Source organism: Mobula birostris, unplaced genomic scaffold, assembly GCF_030028105.1.
Source record: "Mobula birostris isolate sMobBir1 unplaced genomic scaffold, sMobBir1.hap1 scaffold_287, whole genome shotgun sequence".
NCBI lineage: Eukaryota > Metazoa > Chordata > Chondrichthyes > Myliobatiformes > Myliobatidae > Mobula > Mobula birostris.
In genome coordinates, this window is record NW_027275927.1 from 397999 (window position 1) to 422716 (window position 24718).

Below are 24718 nucleotides of genomic sequence, written 5' to 3' on the forward strand. Positions count from 1 at the left end.
ACAAGACGTGAAAAGGAACAACAAGTGGGCCACAAGCAGAAAAACGTTGAGAACCACCGATTTGGATGACAAAATTGATGACTTAGTATTGTCTGCAAGCAGCCACAAAGATAAATGGTGGGGCAGGTAGTGTTGAGGAAGCAGGGAGTCTGCAAAAAGACTTGGACAGATTAGGAAATACATATGGAAATAGTATATGGTCATGCACTTTGGTATAAGCAATAAAAGTGTAGACTTTTGGGTTTAGTCAGTAGTAAGGAAGGTAAATGTAAAGTTAGCATTCATTTTGTGAGGATTAGAATATATAAGCAAGGCCTTATAAGGCACTGGTCAGATTGCACTTGGAGGATTGTGAGCAGTTTTTCATCCCTTATCTTGGATACAGTGGAGGTTCATGAGAATGATCTTGGGAATTAAAGGGTTAATGTATATGAGTTTTTGATTGAACTGGGTTTGTACTTGCTGGATTTTGGAAGAATGAGGAAGGATCTCATTGAAACTCATTGAACATTGAAAGTATGAGATAGAGTGGATGTGGAGAGGATATTTCCTATAGTGGGAGGGGGGTCTAGGACCGAGAGTAAGGCCTTGGAATACAAGGATGTCCCTTTAAAACAGATGAGGGGGTATTTCTTTAGTCAGAGACTGGTGAATCTGTGAAATTTGTTGCCACGGATGGCAATGGGGACCACGTTTCTGGGTATATTTAAAGCCAAGGTTGATAGGTTCATTAGTAAAGGTGTTGAAGGTTATGGGGAGATGGCAGGAGGATGGGGTTGAGAGGGATAATAAATCTATCATGATAGAATAGAATAGACTCGATGGTCTGAATGGCTGCATTCTGCTCCTATGTCTTATAAGAACGTAAGAAATAGGAGCAGGAGTAGGCTATCTGGCCCATCGAGCCTGCTCCACCATTCAATAAGATCATGGCTGAACTGGCTATGGACTCATCTCCACTTACCTGCCTTTTCCCCATAACCCTTAATTCCCCTACTATGCAAAAATCTATCCAACCTTGTTTAAAATATATTTCCTGAGGTAGCCTCCACTGCTTCATTGGGCAGAGAATTCCACAGATTCACCACTCTCTAGGAAAAGCAATTCCTCTTCAACTCTGTCCTAAATCTACTCCCCTGAATCTTGAGGCAATGTCCTTTAGTTCGAGTCTCACCTACCAGTGGAAACAACTTTCTTGCATCTATCTTATCTACCCCTTTCACAATTTTATGTTTCTATAAGATCTCTCATTGTTCTGAACTCCAGTGGGTACAGTTCCAGGCAACTCAATCTCTCCTCATATTTAACCCTCTCGTCCCTGGAATCAAACTGGTGAACCTCCTCTGCACCACCATCAAAGCCAATATATCCTTCCTCGAGTATGGAGACCAGAACTGCATGCAGTACTCCATGTGCGGTGTCACCAGGACCCTGTACAGTTGCAGCATTTTGTTTGCTTTCATGATAGCCTGCTGCACCTGTAAACCGCCCTTTTGTGATTCATATACAAGCATTCCCAAGTCCCTCTGTACAGCAGCATGTTGCAATTTTTTTTACCATTGCACTTCCATTTCTGCTTCCAAAGTTGATGCCCTCGCATTTACCAGCATTGTATTCCATACCCCAGACCCTTGTCCACTCACTTACCCTATCTATATCTCTCTGCAGACTCTCCATATCCACTGCACTGTTTACTTTTCCACTCAATTTAGTATCATCAGCAAACTTAGATGCACTACATTCGGTCCCCTCTTCCAGATCATTAATGTACAGTGGCATGCAAAAGTTTGGACATCCCTTGTCAAAATTTCTGTTACTGTGAATAGCTAACCGAGTAAAAGATGAACTGATTTCCAAAAGGCATAAAGTTAAAGATGACATATTTCTTTAATATTTTAAGCAAGAAAACTTTTTTATTTCCATCTTTTACAGTTTCAAAATAACAAAAAAGGAAAAGGGCCCGAAGCAAAAGTTTGGGCACCCTGCATGGTCAGTACTTAATAACGCCCCCTTTGGCAAGTATCACAGCTTGTAAACGCTTCCTGTAGCCAGCTAAGAGTCCTTCAATTCTTTTTTGGGGGATTTTCGCCCATTCTTCTTTGCAAAAGGCTTCTAGTTCTGTGAGATTCTTGGGCCGTCTTGCATGCACTGCTCTTTTGAGGTCTATCCACAGATTTTCGATGATGTTTAGGGTGGGAGACTGTGAGGGCCATGACAAAACCTTCAGCTTGCGTCTCTTGAGGTAGTCCATTATGGATTTTGAGGTGTGTTTAGGATCATTATCCTGTTGTAGAAGCCATCCTCTTTTCATCTTCGGCTTTTTTTTAACAGACAGTGTGATGTTTGCTTCCAGAATTTGCCGGTATTTAATTGAATTCATTCTTCTCTCTACCAGTAAATGTTCCCTGTGCCACTGGCTGCAACACAAGCCAAAAGCATGATCGATCCACCCCCGTGCTTAACAGTTGGAGAGGGTTCTTTTCATGAAATTCTGCACCCTTTTTTCTCCAAACATACCTTTGCTCATTGCAGCCAAAAAGTTCTATTCAAAAGGTTCAAACGAACATCTAAACAAGCCTGATGCATTTTGGAAACAAGTCCTGTGGACTGATGAAGTTAAAATAGAACCTTTTGGCCACATTAGGCCAATGTCTGGAGGTTAGGGATCTTGGCTTCCTGATAGACTCTTTGTACTGGGTTTGAGGTCTTGATCTTTGAACTTTTCAGGTGGTCAAATGCTGTGCTTGACACACTGGAGGCAGTGGTGAATGTAATCATTTGCCGACAGGTAGGTTCCAAGATATGGATACTGACTTGTACACTTATGTCCAAGATCTTGCTAGAGGATATGTATGAGTTTGTGGTGTTAGTCAGGAAAATTTGGTCGAGTAGCTTTGTTTAAAGAATGCCTCGTGTAAAGTCTATTCGCTTATATGTTTGGACGAAAGTGCAATGACTTGGCATTTAATCTCAAACTGAACTGCAGTTTGACTGAAGTTGAGTGACTCTGGTCCTGGAGCGACAGGTTCAGTTGTTAGCTGTTTTTTTTCCCCCATTAGGCTAACCTTATTCCAGTTGGATTAGTTTGTTATGGACCCTTGGTTAGAATTCAACATTGTACAATGTAATTTCCAGTACATGTGTAAAGGAGAATGAAATAATTGTTACCCTGATTGTGACATAACACAGTAAGGTAAAGAAAGCGATAATAAAACATAATAAATATAAGCACATAGGATGATTTGTGTACAGATACTTCTGTGCCTAGCTTCACTTTATGGACATATAATCAATGTATTCAAGGTGGCTGATTGGAAGTAATAAAGTAATAAGGGGGGGGGTAATGGGATCAGTTAATGGGTGGATGAGTTGATCAGCCTTACTGCTTAGGGAAAGTATGTGGTTTTTGAGTCTGGTGGCCCTGGTGTGGATGCCATGTAGCCTTCCCCCTGATGGGAGTGGGCAAACAATCCATGAGCAGGGTGGGTGGGATGTTACTGACTGTTTTCTGGCACCTTTCTGTTTATGTTCTTGATGGTGGGTAGACTGGTGCTGGTGATGTGTTGGGCAGTTTTGACAGTTGGCCAGTTAATCATTCCAATGAACAGATTAAGTAAATGGACAGGATTAGAGGGCTTGTCTACTGAGTCCTTATGGGTGGAGCTGAGAAACAGGAAAGGTACGGCCACATTAGTGGGATTGTATTACAGACCACCCGATAGTCAACGAGACTTGGAAGAGAGTCTGCAGAGAGATAGCAGGCAACTGCAGGAAACATAAAGTTGTGGTGGTAGGGGATTTTAATTTTCCATATATTGATTGGGACTCCCATACTGTTAGGGGTCTAGATGGTTTAGAGTTTGTAAAATGTGTTCAGGAAAGTTTTCTAAATCAATACATACAGGGACCAACTAGAGGGGATGCAATATTGGATCTCCTGTTAGGAAACGAGTTAGGACAAGTAATGGAAGTCTGTGTAGGGGAGCATTTTGGTTCCAGTGATCATAACACCATTAGTTTCAATTTGATCATGGATAAGGATAGATCTGGTCCGAGGGTTGAGGTTCTGAACTGGAAGAAGGCCAAATTTGGTTCTCTGGCAAAGATGTGATCGGTAGGTGGGAAGCCTTCAAAGGAGAAATTTTGAGAGTGCAGAGTTTGTATGTTCCTGTCAGGATTAAAGGCAAAGTGAATAGGAATAAGGAACCTTGGTTCTCAAGGGATATTGCAACTCTGATAAAGAAGAAGAGGGAGTTGTATGAAATGTATAGGAAACGGAGTAAATCAGGTGCTTGAGGAGTATAAGAAGTGCAAGAAAATACTTAAGAAAGTAATCAGGAGGGCTAAAAGAAGACATGAGGTTGCCTTGGCAGTCAAAGTGAAGGATAATCCAAAGAGCTTTTACAAGTATATTAAGAGCAAAAGAATTGTAAGGGATAAAATTGGTTCTCTTGAAGATCAGAGTGGTCGGCTATGTGTGGAACGGAAGGAAATGGGGGAGATCTTAAATAGGTTTTTTTGTGTCTGTATTTACTAAGGAAGATGGCATGAAATCTATGGAATTGAGGGAATCAAGTAGTGAGACCATGGAAACTGTACAGATTGAAAAGGAGGAGGTGCTTGCTGTCTTGAGGAAAATTAAAGTGGATAAATCCCCGGGACCTGACAGGGTATTCCCTCGGACCTTGAAGGAGACTAGTGTTGAAATTGCAGGGGCCCTGGCAGAAATATTTAAAATGTCGCTGTCTACGGGTGAGGTGCCGGAGGATTGGAGAGTGGCTCATGTTGTTCCGTTGTTTAAAAAAGGATCGAAAAGTAATCCGGGAAATTATAGGCCGGTAAGTTTAACGTCAGTAGTAGATAAGTTATTGGAGGGAGTACTAAGAGACAGAATCTACAAGCATTTGGATAGACGGGGGCTTATTAGGGAGAGTCAACATGGCTTTGTGCGTGGTAGGTCATGTTTGACCAATCTGTTGGAGTTTTTCGAGGAGGTTACCAGGAAAGTGGATGAAGGGAAGGCAGTGGATATTGTCTACATGGACTTCAGTAAGGCCTTTGACAAGGTCCCGCATGGGAGGTTAGTTAGGAAAATTCAGTGGCTAGGTATACATGGAGAGGTGATAAATTGGATTAGACATTGGCTCAATGGAAGAAGCCAAAGAGTGGTAGTAGAGAATTGCGTCTCCGAGTGGAGGCCTGTGACTAGTGGTGTGCCACAGGGATCAGTGCTGGGTCCATTGTTATTTGTCATTTATATCAATGATCTGGATGATAATGTGGTAAATTGGATCAGCAAATTTGCTGATGATACAAAGATTGGAGGTGTAGTAGACAGTGAGGAAGGTTTTCAGAGCCTGCAGGGGGACTTGGACCAGCTGGAAAAATGGGCTGAAAAATGGCAGATGGAGTTTAATACAGACAAGTGTGAGGTATTGCATATTGGAAGGACAAACCAAGGTAGAACATACAGGATTAATGGTAAGGCACTGAGGAGTGCAGTAGAACAGAGGGATCTGGGAATACAGATACAAGATTCCCTAAAAGTGTCGTCACAGGTAGATAGGTCGTAAAGAGAGCTTTTGGTACATTGGCCTTTATTAATCAAAGTATTGAGTATAAGAGCTGGAATGTTATGATGAGGTCGTATAAGGCATTGGTGAGACCGAATCTGGAGTATTGTGTTCAGTTTTGGTCACCAAATTACAGGAAGGATATAAATAAGGTTGAAGGAGTGCAGAGAAGGTTTACAAGGATGTTGCTGGGACTTGAAAAACTCAGTTACAGAGAAAGGTTGAATAGGTTAGGACTTTGTTCCTGGAGCGTAGAAGAATGAGGGGAGATTTGATAGAGGTATATAAAATTATGATGGGTATAGATAGAGTGAATGCAAGCAGGCTTTTTCCACTGAGGCAAGGGGAGAAAGAAACCAGAGGACATGGGTTAAGGGTGAGGGGGGGAAAGTTTAAAGGGAACATTAGGGGGGGGCTTCTTCACACAGAGAGTGGTGGGAGTATGGAATGAGCTGCCAGATGAGGTGGTAAATGGGGGTTCTTTTTTAATATTTAAGAATAAATTGGACAAATACATGGATGGGAGGTGTATGGAGGGATATGGTCCATGTGCAGTTCAGTGGGACTAGGCAGAACATGGTTCGGCACAGCCAAGAAGTGCCAAAAAGCCTGTTTCTGTGCTGTAGTTTTCTGTGGTTTCGATGGTTTCTGAAACTATGGTGACTATTTCATTGTAGGCAAATGTGTGGCCGTCTTTAAAATTAATGAAGTCCAAGAGACTCAAGTTCATGGATAGATTATTAAAAAATCATAAACATCTTCAGAAATATTTGTTATGTGTAGCACAGCCTCAGTCACTCTGTGGCCTCCCAGCGATCTCCCAGTGGCCCCACATTTTAATTCCATATCCCATTCCCATTTTGATATGTCTATCCACGGCCTCCTCTACTGTAAAGATGAAGTCACACTCAGGTTGGAGGAACAACACCTTATATTCTGTCTGGGTAGCCTCCAACCTGATGGCATGAACATTGACCTCTAACTTCCGCTAATGCCCCACCTCCCCCTCGTACCCCATCTGTTATTTATTTATATACCCCATCTGTTATTTATTTATATACACACATTCTTTCTCTCTCTCTGTCTCTCTCTCCTTTTTCTCCCTCTGTCCCTCTGACTATACCCCTTGCCCATCCTCTGGGTTCCCCCCCTCCCCCTTTTCCTTCTCCCTGGGCCTCCTGTCCCATGATCCTCTCATGTCCCTTTTGCCAATCACCTGTCCAGCTCTTGGCTCCATCCCTCCCCCTCCTGTCTTCTCCTATCATTTTGGATCTCCCCCTCCTCCTCCCACTTTCAAATCTCTTACTAGCTCTTCCTTCAGTTAGTCCTGACGAAGGGTCTCGGCCCGAAACGTCGACTGTACCTCTTCATAGAGATGCTGCCTGGCCTGCTGCGTTCACCAGCAACTTTGATGTGTGTTGCTTGAATGTCCAGCATCTGCAGAATTCCTCGTGTTTTTGTGTTTTAAAACTGCTGCTGGTCTACCCATAAATGTAGAATTGGGAGAAACCTGTATATCCTTGATTAGTAATCACTTGGTTACTGGCAGAGTACCTTGATCAATACTCATTGATTGTGGTTAAGAGAAGCAAGAGTAGCTTGAGTAATATAAAAGGAATTGTTGCCTATTGATGCAATGTTGCAATCCTTCTCAGTTCTCATTCATGTTATTAAATTATATACGTGAGAATCCAAGTCCTTTAAGAAGAAAAAAATGCGCCATTGGTTAATTTAATTTTGCATAGCTTCCTTATTGTTCTTGTCCTCTATCGTAACACAGTTTTTATTCTTGTTTTTAAAGCACCAACTTTAGTTTGTACTTATTTTCAATATAAGTAGCTAATGTCCGGTGTAAATTAAGCTGGAGTTCCGTGTATTCATTCCCACTAGCCCATTCACTTGATACTCAGTGGGACTTGCTGAATCATGATGTAGTCATACCTCAATTTTAAAATTCACATTCTTGTTTTCAACTCTCTTTATAGCCTCATCAGTTCTTATTTCTGTAAATGTGCTCCAGCCTTATAATGTTTCAAAATTTCAACACTTTACTTTATGCCTCTAAGCATTCTCAATTTTAAGTGTTCCCTATCAATGGCAGTTACTATGGTCCATTCTGAAATTATGGAAATTATGTACTGTGTTCTGTGTTTCCTGTTGAGTTTTAACACTTTTTCCTTCTTTAAGACGCTCCTTAAAATCTGCTTTACTGGGCAAACATTTGGTCATTTTCCCTAATATCTTCTCATGTCTTAGACAAAATTTGGTTACTAAACTGCTGCTTAAACTGTTTTAGAAAAACCGTTGGATCCAACTTACGATTTAGAGTAATATCTGGCTTTAACCCTGTTTTGAAATGTTACTTCATTCCTTGTAAAAGACAGCTGTAAAATTATTAAAATGCCAAAATATCCAAATTTTAAAAAGATAAATCTCATTTGTGCAATTGGGTTGCCACCAAAGACAGTATTTTGAGGAACTTTGAAACAAAATTGGTTGGTTACAGCGCCATTATCTTTTATTGGCAGATGAGGAAGCAATTGTAAAATGCACTACAGAGGAAATATAAAAACATTAGATTAGATACAACTTTATTGTCATTGTGCCGAGTACAGATACAAAGCCAATGAAATGCAGTTAGCATCTGACCAGAAATGCAAAGAATAGTGTTATTTACAAAATAACTACGAATAAGAAGTAAGTGCTACAGCATACAAATATAAAAGTACTGAGACAGTACAATAGGGGTGCAATACTGCTTAGCGCTGTGATATGAGGTTCAGCAGGGTCACAGCCTCAGGGAAGAAGCTCTTCCTGTGCTTGCTGGTGCGGAAGCGGAGGCTCCTGTAGCGCCTACCGGATGGGAGGAGAGTAAAAAGTCCATGGTTAGGGTGAGATGCATCCTTGATAATGCTTTTCACCCTGCCCAGGCAGCGTTTATGGTAGATGTTCTTAATGGTGGGCGATTGGGTGCCGATAATCCACTGGGCAGTTTTCACCACACGCTGGAGTGCTTTGCGGTACAATACGGGACAATTGCCATACCACACTGAGATGCAGTTCTCAATGGTACAGCAGTAAAAGCCCATCAGTATCCTGGGACAAAGGTGAGCTTTCTTGATGCTCCGCAGGAAGTGGGTCAGAGCACTCAGCATGTTTGAATTTTGAGCTGTTATTTAATGAGGGAGAATTCAGCTGATGGTACTTCCTTTCCCATCAAGCCTTACTGGGCTCCCAGTCTCCCTGAAAGGATCATTACAAATCCTGGATAGCTGTGGTATGAGCCTTGTGAGCACTTTCAGTCAGCAATCATTATCTTTGACCTTCTGGTTTTATGTCATTTCAGTTCCCCTTCCCCTCCCCACTCACACACTGAGCTGTCTGTCCTTAGTCTCCATGTCTGCCATGATTAGGCCAATTGCAATCTAGAACAAAGCATAATGTTCCACATGGGTACCCTACAAACCATTGGTACAAATAATAAATCTTCCATTTTCAGATAACCCACACCTACGGTGTTCCTTTCCCACTGCTGTTGGTCCACCTAGGTTCTTGCTCTCTCTTTGGAGACGCAAGAGATTCTGATGCAACAATTTCTTGGGGGAACTCAGCAGCATCTATGGGAGGAAGGAATTTCCTGCGTCAGGAAACCCTACATCAAGACTTTGCCTCAGGACTTGACCCAAAATATTGACAGTTCCTTCATGCCCCCACCCCCACCGATGCTGTTCAACCTGCTGAATTCCTCCAGTAGCTTATTTGTGACTCCATCGGGTGCCCCTCAGCTTCCAACATTTCAGTGAAAACAAAGCAAGTTTGTTCAAACTTTCCTTTGGACTAGTAGAATAATCCAGGTAACATCTCAGTAAACCTTTGCACTCTTTTCAAAGCTTCCATTGCCTTCATGTAATGTGGTAATGAGATCTGAATACAATACTCCAAATGTGGCCCAAGCAAAATGTTATAACATGACATCCTGAATTTTATACTCAATGCTCTGACCCAGGAAGCTGAGGATACCATACCCCTTCTTTATCACTCTATCTACTTGTATTTCCACTGCCTCCAGATTTACTAAATACCTTCCTCCTACATTTGTCGTCCCAAAGAATAACCGCTTACATTTGTCTGGATTAAATTTCTCTGCCAATTCCCACTATATTTTGTATTGGTCTATATCCTGCTGTGTTATTTGACAACCTTCCTCATTATCCACATATTTGCCAATTCTTGTGTCATCTCCAAACTTACTAATCCACCCACCTTCAATAATGTCCTTGCGTTCTCCTCATGTCTGTCCTAAATAGGTTGCCTCCTATCTTTCAGACTGTGACCCTGAGCTCTAGACTCCTTATTAGATTATATTAGATTAAATTCAACTTTATTGTCATTGTGTCGAGTACAGATACAAAGCCAATGAAATGCAGTTAGTATCTAACCAGAAATGCAAAGAATAGTGTTATTTACAAAATAACTGCGAATAAAAAAAAAAGTGCTACGGCACACAAATATAAAAGTGCAATATGGGTGCAGTACTGCTTAGTGCTGTGATGTGAGATTCAGCAGGGTCACAGCCTCAGGACGGAGCTTTGTGTAATGGCTTGAGTTTTCATGCTAACTTGCATTTTTCCCAATGAAATTGAAAATTAATCTCTTTTTGGCAGACTGAATGAATTTACTAGCAATAAAGTTAGGCACTAACAATGATCTTTTACTCTGATTTTATGTACCCAAATTAAGACTTCAAGCATAAAACTTTGTTAAGCAAAATCAAGTGCATTACGTTAAATACTTCGAGGCAGACTAATTAATTCAAATAGACTGTTGACTATTATCATAAAATGAGCCTCAGTTTGATTATGCAGTTAATGTAGTTAGTTGAAAGAAAGATTGTGTTTGACAAAGTTATTGGTGTCTTTTGAGTTTGAATTTAGTTGACAAAGTACAACCAATGGATCTAGTATATTTAGATTTTTCTGAACCAGTCAGTAATGCTCAGTCAAAAGCTGCTCTGGTGACAACGAATATACTCTGAACATTGAAATTTAGCTCTTTTGTCCATTTTTGGACTTTGTGGTAAAGCCCAAACTGAGTATCAATGAGTTAGTTATTGGTGAGTATGTGCCTTTATAACAACAGAAAATCACCTATCAGCATCTTAGGAGTAATTGGGTTTGGTGGCTTTCTATGGGCAGGTGATATTGAAGTAGCATTTCACCGAGCATACAGCACAGAAATTTGCCCTTTGGCCCAATTCATCTATGCTGATCAAATTGACTACTTGAACTAGTCCTACTTGCATACATTTGGTCCAAATTCCTTTAAACCTTTCTGATCCATGTTTATATCTAAATGTGTTTTAAATCATGTAATTGTATCCACCTCTACCATTTCCTCTGGCAGCTTGTTCCACATACCTATCAATCTATGCTTTTTTTTAAAAAAAGTTGCCTCTCATGTCCCTTCTCACCTTAAATCTATATCTTCTAGTTTTAGACCCCCCTTCACCTATCTGTTCCCCTCAGATTTTGTATACCTCTCCACCATCACCCCTCAGTCTCCTAAGCTCTGAGGAGAGAAAGGCCCCAGCCTATGTTGTCTCCTATAACTCAAGCCCTCTCATCCCTGTGAACCTTTTCTGTACCTTTTCAACTTAATAGCAGTCTTCGCATAGTGAGGCGACCAGAACTGCACTCAGTACTCTCCAGAATGGTCTTGCCAGCATGAAGTACAATTGTAACATCGTGTCCCAACTCTTTTGCCCAACTCTTTTGCTCAATATTCTAATTGATGAAGCCAAGGGTGATAAATACTACCTCACCACCCTGTTTACCTGTGTTACACTTTCAAGAAACTATATACTTGTATCCCGTGTTTCTGTGTTCTACAACATCCTCCGGGACCTTGCTGCTTATTATCTATTTCCTTCCCTGGTTCCCTGAAAGCACTGGATACTGCGAAGGCTATGATCCTTGACAAAATCCCGGCAATAGTCCTGAAGACTTCTGCTCCAGAACTATTAGCCAAGCTGTTCCAGTACAGCCACAACACTTAATCTACCTGGAAATGTGGAAAATTGCCCAGGTTATGGCCTGTGTTCAAGAAACGGGTCAAGTTAACCCACCCAATTACTGCCCTATCAGCTGCTCTCAAACATCAGCAAAGTAATGGAAGAGGTTATCAACTGTGCTATCATACAGCACCTTCTTGGCAATAACCTGCTTACGGATGCCCAGTTTGTGTTCCATCAAGGCCACTCAGCTCCTGACCTCATCACCTCCTTGGTCCAAACATGGACCAAAGAATTAAATACCAGAGGTGAGGTGAGAGTGATAGCCCTCAAACATCAAGGCAGCATTTGACCGAGTATGGCATCAAGGTGCCTTAGCTAAAATTGAGTCGATTGGAATTAGGGGGAAAACCTTTTGCTGACTGGAATCATACCTGCCACAAAGGAAGATGGTTGTGGTGGTTGGAGGTCGATCATCTCATCCTCAGGACATCACTGCAGGAGTTCCTCAGGGAAGTGTCCTAGGACCAATCACCTTCAGCTGCTTCATCAGTATTCTTCCTTCCTTCTGGGTATGTGGAATGCACTGCCAGCGGCAGTGGTGGAAGCGGATAGAATAGGGTCTTTTAAGAGGCTCTTAGACAGGTACATGGAGCTTAGAAAAATAGAGGGCTATGCACTAGGGAAATTCTAGGCAGTCTCTAGAGTAGGTTACATGGTCGGCACAACATTGTGGGCAGAAGGGCCTGTAATGTGCTGTAAATCTTCTATATAGCTCATCCCCCTCTGCACCCCTTAGACTCCCATATCCCATAATGCTATTGGGAGATGCTGCCTGTAGAAATGAGTGGGCATAGAATATAGAAAAAAAATTAGTGGGAAGCTAGACGATGGGGTAGTTTTTAAAAACCAACATAAGGCAACTTTTAAAAAAAACATAAGGAGAGAAAAGATTAAATATAAAGGTAAGCTAGCCAATAATATCAAAGAGGATACCAAAGGTTTTTCAGATATCAGGTATATAGAATAAAAGAGAGGAAACAGTGAATATTGGACTGCTGGAAAACTATGCTGGCGAGGTAGTAATGGGGGAGAAACTTTAAGTATTTTGCATCGGTGTTCACAGTGGATGACAATAGCAGTATGTGCGAAATTTGAGAGTGTCGGGGCAGAAATGAGTGTAGTTGCTATTACTAAGGAGAAAGTACTTTGGAAGCTGAAAGGTCTGAAGGTCACCTGGACGAGATGGACTATCCACCCCAGGGTTCTGAAAGAGGTAGCTGAAGAGATTGTGGAAGCATTAGGAATGATCTTCAACGAATCACTAGATTCTGGAATGGTTCCAGAGGACTGAAAAACTGCAAATGTCCCTCTAATCTTCAAGGAGGCAGAAGAAAGGAAATTATAGGCCAGTAAATCTGACCGCAGTTGTTAGAAAGATGTTGGAGTCCATTATTAAAGATGAGGTTTTGGGTTACTTCGAGGCACATGAAAAGTATGCCAAAGTTAGCATGGTTTCCTTCAGGGGAAATCTTGCCTGACAAATCTCTTGGCATTCTTTGAGGAAATAACAGGCAGGATAGACAAAGAGCCAGTGGATACTATTTATTTGAAGTCTCAGAAAACTTTTGACAAGGTGCCACAAATGATGCTGCTAAACATGATAAGAGCCTGTGGTATTACAGGAAAGATACTAGCATAGATTGAAGTTTGGCTAACTGGCAGGAGGCAAAGACTGGGAATATAGTGGTCTTGTTCTGGTTGACTGCCAGTGACTAGTGGTGTTCTGATTATATATTAATTTAAATGATGGAATTGATGGCTTTATAGTCATAGATAGGTGGAGGAGTAGGTAATGTTGAAGAAATTGAGAGTCTACAGAAGGACTTAGATTGGAAGAATGGGCAAAAAAGTGGAATATGGTATCAGAAAGTGTATGGTCATGTACTTTGGTAGAAGGACTAAAGATGTAGACTATTTTCTAACCGAGGAGAAAATTCTCCTCGGGGTGCAGAAGGATTTGGGAATCCTTGTGCAGGGTTCCCTAAAGGTGAGCTTGCAGGTTGAGACGGTGGTGAGGAATGTTAACATTCATTTCAGGAGGACTAGAATATGAGAGCAGGGAAGTGATGCAGAAGCTTTATAAGACATTGGGTCAGATTGTTAACAGTTTTAGGCCCCTTGTCTAAGAAAAGATGTGTCGGCACTGGAGTGGGTCCAGTGGAGGTTCACGAGAATGATTCTGGGAATGGAAGGGTTCGCAAATGAGGCATCGGTTGATGACTTTGGGCTTGTACTCTTAGAATTTAGCAGAATTGGAGGGATGGGAGCAGAGGCGGTTCTCATTGAAACCCATCAAATATTGAAAGGCCTAGATAGGGTGGATGTGGAGAGGATATTTCCTATAGTGGGGGAGTCTACGACCAGAGGATACTGTCTTAGAATAGAGGAACATCCATTTAGAACAGGAATGAGGAGGAATCTCTTTAGCCAGAGGGTGGTGAATCTGGGATTCATTGCCACCGACACCTTTGGAGGCCAAGTCATTAAGTGTGTTTAAAGCAGAGGTTGATAGGTTCTTAGTTAGTCATGATGTCAAAGGTTACAGGGAGAAGGCAGGAGAATGGGACTGAGAGGGATTTTAAATCAGCCATGATGGAATGGCAGAACAAACTCAGTGGGCTGAGTGGCTAATTCTGCTCCTATGTCTTATGGTCTTGTGATCTAACAGTTAAAATATACTTGTACTAGTACATAGCTGGGAATGGTTTAGCGGGATGTGGACCAAACAAGGGCAAATGGGACTAGTATAATGGTCATCTTAGTTGACATGTGCAGTTAGGTTGAAAGGGCTGTTTCCATGCTGTATGAATCTGACTAAAGTACTGATCCATGTGGACTACCACCTTCCAATAAGAGTAGCTGTATCTGACCTTATTAGTTTATTACTGAGTTTATCATCAAAGGCCTTTTACAGATCTAGATAAACAACAGTTGCATCACTGTTAACCATTTGTTCTTTTGTGATTCATGCATATATTGAAATTGAAGGAAGAAGTGATTGTAATCATTGACCTGGAAGCTTTATTTTTCATTTCTTTCTAATCACCACAAATGGTCATATGTTTTCTGTACAGACAATGCCATCAAAAGCGTTCTCAGTTGGTGAAATAGTAATGGGCCGTTGGCCAGGTGGTCACCTATACTACGAGGTGCAAGTTATGGGTTACAACAAGAACACCCAGTTGTATACAGTGAAGTACAAGGATGGGACTGAACTGAATCTAAAAGAAAATGATATTAAGGTAAGGCTGGTCACTGAATATTTTAAGATTGCAAATAATAATCTATCAGGACTATAGTATGCAGATCTGATAATATTTCAATATTCTTCTCAATCCTTGGAAACCCAGAAGGTTGTAGATGCTGGAATCTGGAGTAAAAGAAAATGCTGCAAGAAGAAATCACCAGGTCAAGCAGCATCCATGGAGACATAGGGATGATTAATATTTCAGGGAGGCTCTGCATCAGGACTAAGAGAATAGGAAAAAGATGTCTGTATATGGAAGTGAAGGGGAGGGGTAAGTAATAGTGGAACTAGATGGGGGAGGGAGAGGGGATAGGAAAGATGAACCAGGGCGAAGGAACCCTGCAGATGGATATGTGGATAATGTGCAGATGGAACCAGGTGGAGGAGGCTAATAGGTCTTGTTAAGGTGGGGGGGGGGGGGCGCGGGGATTAGGTTGGAAAAGATAAACCTAAGAGAGAGAACTTGACTAAAATTTTGTAAGTTGCAGGGTGTGGGTAACTTGACAGTTGGAAAGTTCAATGTTCATAGCATCTAGGTTGTAGACTACCCAGGCAGAATATGAGGCATTCTTCCAGTTTACATTTGGCCTCACTGTGGCAGTGGAGAAGGTGAAGTACAGACGGGTCAGGGTGGGCATGAAAAGGGAAGTTGCAGTGGAACTCAAGATGGCTGTTGTGGAGAAGTACAGTTTACTATTTACTCTACAGAAAATTTGTTGGGAAAACTGATCTCTTGTGTTGGATCAGAGACTTGGTCCCCTTAAGAATCAGTGTGGTAATCTACATGTTGAGTCTTGGTTTATTGTGGTCATACATGTGAAGATACAGTGAAAAATATAGGTTTTGTAAGCCATCTATACAGATCACTTCCAAGCATATATACATTGAGGTAGTACCGGGGGGAAAAAAATAACAATGCAAAATATACTGTTGCAGTTACAGAGAAAGTGCAGTACAGGTAGACAAATAGATGTCAAGTTGAGTTATACAGATACCTTGTTCCCCCGCTGATTTTTTTTTAAGCTTTTGCTTTTCAAAGGCCATGACGAAATAATTTGTAAAGTCGAGGTCATCCTTAACATACAAGAGGTCCATTCAAGAGTCATGACAGCAGGATAGAAGCTGTTCTTCTGCATGGTGATATGTGTTTTCAAGCGTTTATATCTTCTGTCCGATAGGAAGGAGAAGAGAGAATATCTGGGGTGGGTGGGGTCTTTGATTATGTTGGTTGCTTTTCCAAGTCAGTGAAAAGTATAGATAGTCATGGACCAGGAGTCTGTTTTTTTTTTTTATGATGGATTGAGCTATGTCCATAACTGCAATTTCTTGTAGTCTCAGGCAGAACAGTTGGCATACTAAGCTGTGATGCATCTGGATTGAATGTTTTGAAAATTGGACATGCAAGTTAATGAGTTCTTCTCATTTGCATTTACCTTGAAGAAGGACAGGCAAGTTAGTGAGTTTAGAGAAGAAAACAGTGATATCCTGAACCATATTGACATTTTGAAGAAGCTGTTCATGGCCTTGAAGCACATAAAGGTGGATAAATTCCTAAGATCTGATGTATCCTAGGACGTTGTGGGAAGCAAAGACAGAAATTACTATAGCCCTGGCAGAGAATTTTGTATCTTTGTTAGTCATGGCAATGGAAGACTGGAGGAGAGCTAATCTTGTGGCTTTAAGTAGGTGGTAAGAACAAGCCAGGGAACAACAGGCCAGTGAACCTTGCATCAGTGGTGGGAAAGTTACTGGAAGGGATTCTGACGGACAAGATTTATTTGCATTTGGAAAAACAAGGGCTGATAAGGGATAGTCAGCATTGCTGGGCTTGTGGGAGGTCATGTCTCATCAATTCATTTGAATTTTTTAAGAGACAAAATGTTAATATCCTTTAAGATGATCACTGAATTGCCTAGGCATAGTAGGCCATGGTCAACTGCTAGAAAATGGAGTTAGTAAAGATGAATGCTCACTAGTTAGCGTGAATTTTTTAGGTCCAGTTCCAAGTAAATTTATTATCAAAGTACATATGCTACCTTGAGATTCTCTTTTTTTTTTTTTTTTGCAGACATTTACAGGAAAAATAGAATAGAATAGAATTTTATGAAAATCTCTTCATAAATAGATGATGACGGACAACCAACATGCAAAATACAAGCATTGCAAATAAAAATAATAGAGCATGATTATAAAGGGTTCTTGAAAGTTAGTCTGTAGGTCATAAAATAAACTCAAAGTAGTGATTGAAGTTATCCATGCCATTTCAGAGCCTGATGGTTGTAGGGTAATAGATGTTCTTGAGCCTGGTGGTGTGAGACTTAAGGCTTCTGTACCTTTTCCCTATGTAGGTATTGAGATGAGAGCATGGCTTGGATGGTGGGGTTTTTGATAGGTGCTGCTTATTTGTGGCAGCACTGCATGTAACTGCGCACAATGATGGGGAGGACTTTGCCTCTGATGGACTGGGCTGTATCCATCACTTTCTGTAGCCTGTTTTCTCTATGCTGTACAACTTTGACTACATCCAGTGGAGTTGGAGAAGAAGTAAAATGTGTGCCACTGTAGGTATCAATTTCAGTTATGCAGTTACCTTGTTCCCCTGCTGATTGTTTCTTTTTTAAGCCTAGCTTTTTTAAGAAAAAAAAGGTTTTCCTCCAGCAGTATTATATAATCAACTACCACAACATTCTTCAGTCCCATTGTGGGAATATTTAATATTTGAGTAGAGGCCAGTAATACAGTGGTGCAAGAAAGTTTGTGAACCCTGTAGAATTTTCTCTATTTCTGCATAAATATGACCTAAAGTGTGATCAGGTCTTCATGTAAGTCCTAAAACTAGATAAAGAGAACCTAATTAAATAAACAACACAAAAAAACTTCACTTGGTCACTTATTTCTAGAGAAAAAATATCCAATATTTCATTTATTTGTTAGAAAAAGTATGTGAACCTTTGCATTCAGTAACTGGTGTGACTCCCCTTGTACAGCAATAACTTCAACCAAACATTTCTGGTAACCTTTGATCAGTCCTGCACATCGGCTTGGAGGAATTTTAGGTCATTCCTCCTTACAAAACTGCTTCAACTCCGGGATGTTGGTAGGCTTCCTTGCATGAATTGCTTGCTTCAGCTCTACAACATTCCTACAGGATTTAGGTTAGGACTTTGACTCGGCCATTCCAAAACACAAATTTTCTTCTTTTTAATCATTCTGTTGTTGATTTACTCTGGTCTTTCTGATCATTGTGTTGCTGCAGTATCCATCAAACTTCAGGTGACGACAGCTACCCTGACATTCTCCTGTGAAATGTCTTGATAAAATTGTGAATTCATTGCTCCTTCTACGATTGCAAGCTGTCCAGGTCCTGAGGCAGCAAAGCAGCCCCAAACCATGATGCTCCTTCCACCATGCTTCACAGTTGAGATGGGATTTTGGTGTTGGTGTGCAATGCCCCTGTTCCTCCAAACATAGCAATGTGCATATCCACAGAACATTGTCCCAGAAGCATTGAAGATCATCCAGGTGGTCTTCTGCTTTGTAGAGCATCCAGGTGGTCTCTCGCTTCTCCAGCTCTGTATCCTTTTTGCCAATCAACTTTCCAGCTCTTAGCTTCATCCCTCCCCCTCCTGTCTTCTCCTATCATTTCGGATCTCCTCCTCCCACTTTCAAATCTCTTACTACCTCTTCTTTCAATTAGTCCTGACGAAGGGTCTTGGCCCAAAACGTCAACTGTACTTCTTCCTATAGATGCTGCTTGGCCTGCTGCGTACACCAACATTTTGTGTGTGTTGCTTGAATTTCCAGCATCTGCAGATTTCCTTGTGTTTGGGTCTGGAGATGTGCAGCAATTTTTTTTTTTTTGGAGAGCAGTGGTTTCCTCTGTCATGCCTTTCCATGAACACCATTCTTGTTCAGTGCTTTTCTTAAAGTGGATTTATTAACAGATTTTAACAAGTTCTAGAAATTTCTGCAGGTCTTTTGCTGTTACCCTTGGGTTCTTATCACCACCTTCACCATTGCACGTTGTGCTCTTGGTGTGATCTTTGTAGGATGCCCACTCCTAAGGAGAGTAGCAACAGTACTGAGTTTTGTCCATTTGTAGACAAGTTCTCTTACTGTGGACTGATGAACACTGAGGTCTTTAGAAATGCTTTTGTAGCCTTTTCCAGCTTCATGCATCTCTGCAATTCTTCTAAGGTCCTCTGAAAGTTGTTTTGATTGAGGCATGGTGCACATCAACAGATCTTTCTTGAAGAGCAGGCGCTTGACTTTATGCAGAAATAGAAAAAATTCTACAGGGTTCACAAAATTTCTAACACCACTGTGCATGAGGTCATTCTGGCTTCATACTGCTATATAGTTGAAGCATTGTCAGTTGCAGGGAGCTTTTTGTATAAACAAAATATGGGTAATCTTAGAATGGATTTGGAAATGAATCCAAAGCCCTTCGACTTGTATGTAAAAGGGAAGCTGAAATGTCATTGCTAGAAATTCAGACATTGTATTTTACTTCTAGTCCTTAAATTTCTTTAAAATGAAGAAAAGCAGTTCAGGTTCCAGACAACGCAGTCGATCTCGATCACGGTCTCCTGCCAGGACACAGACACCCAAGCAGTCAAACTCCCGGGGCAAGGAGCCTAGGAAATTAGTGGAGAAGGAAGAAGTACGAACAGTTGATATAAGTAAACTGAAATCTGTCCATCAGGTATGTGGCATTAATTCAATTTTAAAGAAACTCATAGACTTGACTTTACAGTCTATTCATATAACTATATGAGTTGAATGCACAAGTACTGAAGTTCATTGAAAGTTAAATGTGTGGAAGAAATAAGAGTGGGAAAATTTAGTGCTCAATTGCCTTCATCCATGCACACCTCCGTTGCTGCTTTTGCTAATCAGAGGTCCAGCTGGAAGTTTGGTATGACACATATTGCTCCTAAGCAGGAAAACCCACACTCATGGACATCCTGGGTCAAATTCCTTTTGGCCTGCAAGGGGTGTCTGCTATTCTGTTGCATGATGCTCTGTACTGTGTGTACGATGGTCTGCCATCGTAAGTCGTCTTCTATTGTGACATTGGTGGGTTTAAGTTGGAGAGGGTATGAGAGTTGGGTTGGTTATGGATCGTAGAGTGGAAGAATGGTATGGGGATTGACAAGAGGTTGGTCAGGCAGGTGAGGTAATGGTCAGATTGTGCAGATAAAAGACTGAGGATATCGACAGTCAGGGCTTCCTTTGTTCCTGTTCTGCCATACAGTAGTTTTTGACTGACCTTTTACCTCAACTTTCAATATAGCTGCTTAAATCCATTCTAATCTGTGGGCTCTTGATCATTCTGTCGGTCAAGAAGCTCTGACAAAAACTCTGCTGAATTTTTTTGTGCTAGGGTATGAAGAACACAGGGATATTGAAGGGGCAAGGCAGAAGATGGAATTTTCCATAAGCAAATATGTTAATTTTATGTAGAAATGTCTGTAAGATTATAGTCCTGGTAAAAGAGAGTAGGATTGAAGTTTTAATCGGACCTCTTGAGTTGGACCACAATGCAGTTTAGCAAGTGTAGTTGTTGCTCTAGTTCTGGTATGATCAGACACATTTATCAAAGCTATTTTTTGTAAAATATTATAATGGTACTTAAGCTCTAAATCTTTCATTGATGTCTTTTTGAATGGGAAGATTCAAGAAAATAGCACCAACAGTAAAGCTACTTGTGTGACAGACTACACCGGAGAGAAGGAGAAGAACAAGATCTACAGACTTGTTGAGGTAGAAAAAGCTTTTCAGTGTTTTGAACAACAGTAATGTTATTTTCAGTAATAGAAGTTACTTAGACTGATATATCAATGAGTTGTTTCTACATTCCCAGTATGTTTGCTCCTATTGGATTTCTAAATGCAATGTTTCCAGTTGTAGAGGGAATAAGAGGCTGGGAGAGGAGAGGTTGAAAGAGTGTGACTGATGTTGGGTGGTGGAGAGGTGAAGTAAGAGGAGGTCTATAGGAGTGAAGTGGGATTGTTTGAGAGGAAGAGTGGAGACCTGAGAGCAGAGGGGTGGAGGGCTTAGGGGTAGGTGGAACTGCCTATAGACTGAGTGAGTTTGAGAATCACTGGCCAGGAAGGTGAATCAAATGGCTCAGTAGTAGGTATGGTTTCAGCGAGAGGGAACGGGGAAGCTGGGATAAAGCGCTGTAGAGAGATGGAATTTCTCCCCTGAAAATCATTGGTGAACCAGGGAAATTTTAGTAGTAGATTCACTGTAGATTCTTGTGATCATCATTACTCGTAGTTTCAACCTTCTTAAAAATTGTCAAGTTATTGATAGAATTTTAAATTCCACTGTTGCCATGGTAGGTTTTGAACCTTGGGCTGTTAGTTGAGACTCCTGTATTATTAATTCAGTAATTTAACTACTGCGCTGTTCACCAGCCATTACTGGATCTTATATTTCAGCAAGTAATTTTCTGCCTTATTCCATCTCTCCCAACCTGCAGCAAAAGACATGCAAAGAAATTGTAACAGATCAGTTGGGCCTGTACAATCTACAAGCCAAGAAAGAAGAGGCAAAACTTGTAAACCTGGAGGCAAAAGATGGCCATCTGCATGCTAAGAAGCAAGCGGTGCAGATCCAAGAGTTGGGGTTTGGAGCACGAGTTGGTATGACCAAGAGTATGCTTTTGATCTTGGTTATTTCCTCCATCCCTCAAATGCTGGTCTTGTACAACATGTGTCACACAAGTATTGAATTAGTTGTGTCTCGCTGTAGCTCCTGTATGATTGTGCTTTTAAATCTAAATATGCTGTACATTACATTAACTATGATCATCCTAGCTAATTCAAAACTGTAGATTGAACATAATTTTCCTTCTCTAGCTTTTTTCTTGTAAATTGTTTTCCTTTAGATAGAATAGTGAATAATTCTACTTTAGACAGTTTTGCTGAACTCTGCAACAAAGTCTGTAAAATAATTTGTCTTTTAATTTTAGGTGCTGCTGTCATGATATTCTTGTTGCCTGCTATTCTCATTCTCCTGTAAAATAATTTGTCTTTTAATTTTAGGTGCTGCTGTCATGATATTCTTGTTGCCTGCTATTCTCATTCTCCTGCTGTTGATGTGTACACAAGACGATCCCAGTATTCTGAATTTTCCACCTCAAATTCCACATCCCCTGGCTCTATGGAATAGTACTGCCTTTGGCATCTTTGTCCTGTGGTTCCTTTTTCAGGCACTACTTTATATGTTGCCAGTTGGAAAGGTAATTCAAGTTCGCTTGGTGATTTTCTATAAATGGAAAAGATGCATCATTCTGGAATGTAAGCAAAAGTTTGAATGTGAATGTTTTTCTTATTAATTGGTTTTGTTTTGTATTCATGTCAATTACTGTGGATGAAACTACAGCTTATCTATCCAATTTTTCTGCTTTTAGATAGCTACCTATTCTTTTGCGATAGAATTTCCTCTGGAGGAAAGTTCTGAATTCTTCAGGGTGAGACTACTTGCAGCTTGGCAAGAACTTATCTTTAAACTTGTGTCTGGGCACTCATTTTGAATGGCCCTACTACTAGGTTTTAGCAGCTGTTTTATTTGAATCTCACTAATAGACCCTGGAGGTCTTTGTTCAAAACACATGCTGAGAATTAAGAGAAGTGGGGAGATTGAGCATCAGTAATCTACTTATGTGTCATATCTGTAAAACATTCCAAGTGTGATAGTCACACAGAGAGAAGGCACAGAAACAGGTCTTTCAACTACCTAACGAGCAAAGACCATTTTTAAACATTGATCTTACTCTAATCTATTTTATACTCTACTCATTCCCATCAACTCACTCTCCCAGATTTTCCACTCATTTATTTCCAGGGACAATACACAGCAGTTGACCTATCACTTGTTTAGAATGTGGTGAGAAATTGGAGTACCTGCAGAAAAGGTAGGGCTTGTAAACTCCACAAGATTAGGATCGAACTCAGCTCACTGGAGCTGTGATGCAGCAGCTCTACTAGCTATGCCACTCTGCTGCCCAGTGTGAGAATGAAAATATTAAAAATTTGTAACATATATCGAAACATAATGAAATGCATTGTTTGTGTCAACAACTAACCCAGTTTGAGGACTGTGGTTGGGGACAGCCTGCGAGTATTGCCATGCTTCTGGTGCCAGCATGGCATTACCCAGAGTTTGCTACCCCTCACCCAGGCTACTTTGGAATGTTGGAGGAAACCAGAGTATCGGCAGAAACACGGGCAGTCAAGGAGAGAGTGTACAAACTCCTTACAACCACTAATGTGCTGTGCTGCTCTCTACTCTGCAGTAATTGAAGTCCTAGTTGCCACAGCCTTTCGACCTTTGTGTAAGTGGAACATCTGAAAACTTACTAAACTGGAATTTCCACTCCTTTTCCTTCAAGTTATCCAGTTAAAAAGAAAGCCTCTTTTGGTTTTGATATTAAAAAATTGTTTTAATATTATCATATATACCAAGATACAGTGGAAAAACTTAGTTTCCATGCAGGTTATTTCAAAACACAGTACTCTGAGGTAGTAAAATGGAAAAGTAATAACAATACAGAATATAGTATTACGGTTAGAATGCAATGCAAGCGGACAAGATCTAAGATCTATGACAGAGATTGTGAAATCAAGAATTCACATCTTGTTTTTAAACAAAAGTGTGTTTTATTTCTTTGTAGTTCTTTCCTGAGCCTTTAAGGCCCATATTTTAAAGATCCACAAGTACTTTTTTTATCACCAGACCTTTTCTCTATAACAGACAATAAATGTGACATTTGGTAAACAGAATTTTTGTAAGTTCACAGGAACATATGTTTGCCTATCTCTGCTTGTCCTGAGAAGTTCTATTCTGCAGACTTGTAGGACTTTGTAGAATCATGGCATGGTTATAGCACAGACAGGAGTCTAGTTATGCCCAAGACTGTTCTCCATAGCCTAACAAATTTTTCCTTGCCATATGTTTATCTAATAGAACCTGCCTCCAGATTATTAATTCTCTTCCCCTTGTTTTTATACCTGTGACTTCTAGTCCTCAAACCTTACACCAATGAAGCCAGCCTTCTACTTATCCACTCTGCACAGACTGCTCATTTTATATACTTCTTTCATCCCTTGACCTCTTCAAAGGAAGCAGTCCCAGCCTCTCCAATCCATCCTTTTAATTGTAGCCCCTCAGCCAAAGAAACATATATCTTTTCTGGACCCAGTGCTGTGCATCCATGCTCTTCCAGTAATGAAGCAACAACAATTGAATACAACATTCCAACTCAGCCTCGACCATTGGTTAAGTAAAAAAACTGAATGACATCCCTGCTTTTTATACACTATACCTTTATTGATAAAGCCTAGAATTCTAACTGCTTTCTATTGCCCTACCAATTTAAGTGACTAATGCATCCATACTTCCATGTCTCTCTGCTCCAAATTCTTTTGAAACAGTTGTATGCTTTATACAGGAGATTTTGACAGGGACTTATATAGGAAAGGTTTAGAAGGGATATGGGTCAAGTGAAGGCAAAAGGAATTAATCAGCTAGACAGCTTGGTCAGCATGAGCAAGTTGTGTTGAAGGGCCTGTTTCTATGACAATGGCAAAGTGTGGCTCTGGTAGAGGCATGAAGCAATTTAATTACTGGACTACATCATTTCTTCAGATTGTATCTCTGTATTTTAGAAGTCTTTTTCTCTCTTAGAAACTTCCCTTCTAAGGAAAGCTTTCTCTTTTGACCACAAACATTTGGATGTGTTCTTGGAAAGTTTGACCATTGTAGTGGCATACTGTCCTGTCCTACAAATCTGTCAACAGGCTATGTTAAAGT

General features: G+C 40.7%; 1 protein-coding gene across 3 annotated transcripts in view; it reads left to right on the plus strand.

Annotated features, from left to right (window-relative positions):
* The window catches only part of lbr (lamin B receptor), a 60750-nt gene that overhangs the window by 12174 nt on the left and 23858 nt on the right, over positions 1-24718 (plus strand). The window contains exons 2-6 of one of the 3 annotated variants that reach the window (XM_072250368.1): positions 14721-14888; positions 19434-19598; positions 20570-20659; positions 21384-21558; positions 21949-22145. In XM_072250368.1, the coding sequence (XP_072106469.1) occupies positions 14724-14888; positions 19434-19598; positions 20570-20659; positions 21384-21558; positions 21949-22145 (792 nt within the window). In that variant the 5' untranslated portion in view covers positions 14721-14723. Of the gene's footprint in view, positions 1-14720; positions 14889-19409; positions 19599-20569; positions 20660-21383; positions 21559-21948; positions 22146-24718 lie in introns of all 3 variants that reach the window. The other 2 variants (XM_072250365.1, XM_072250366.1) reach the window with 2 other exon arrangements.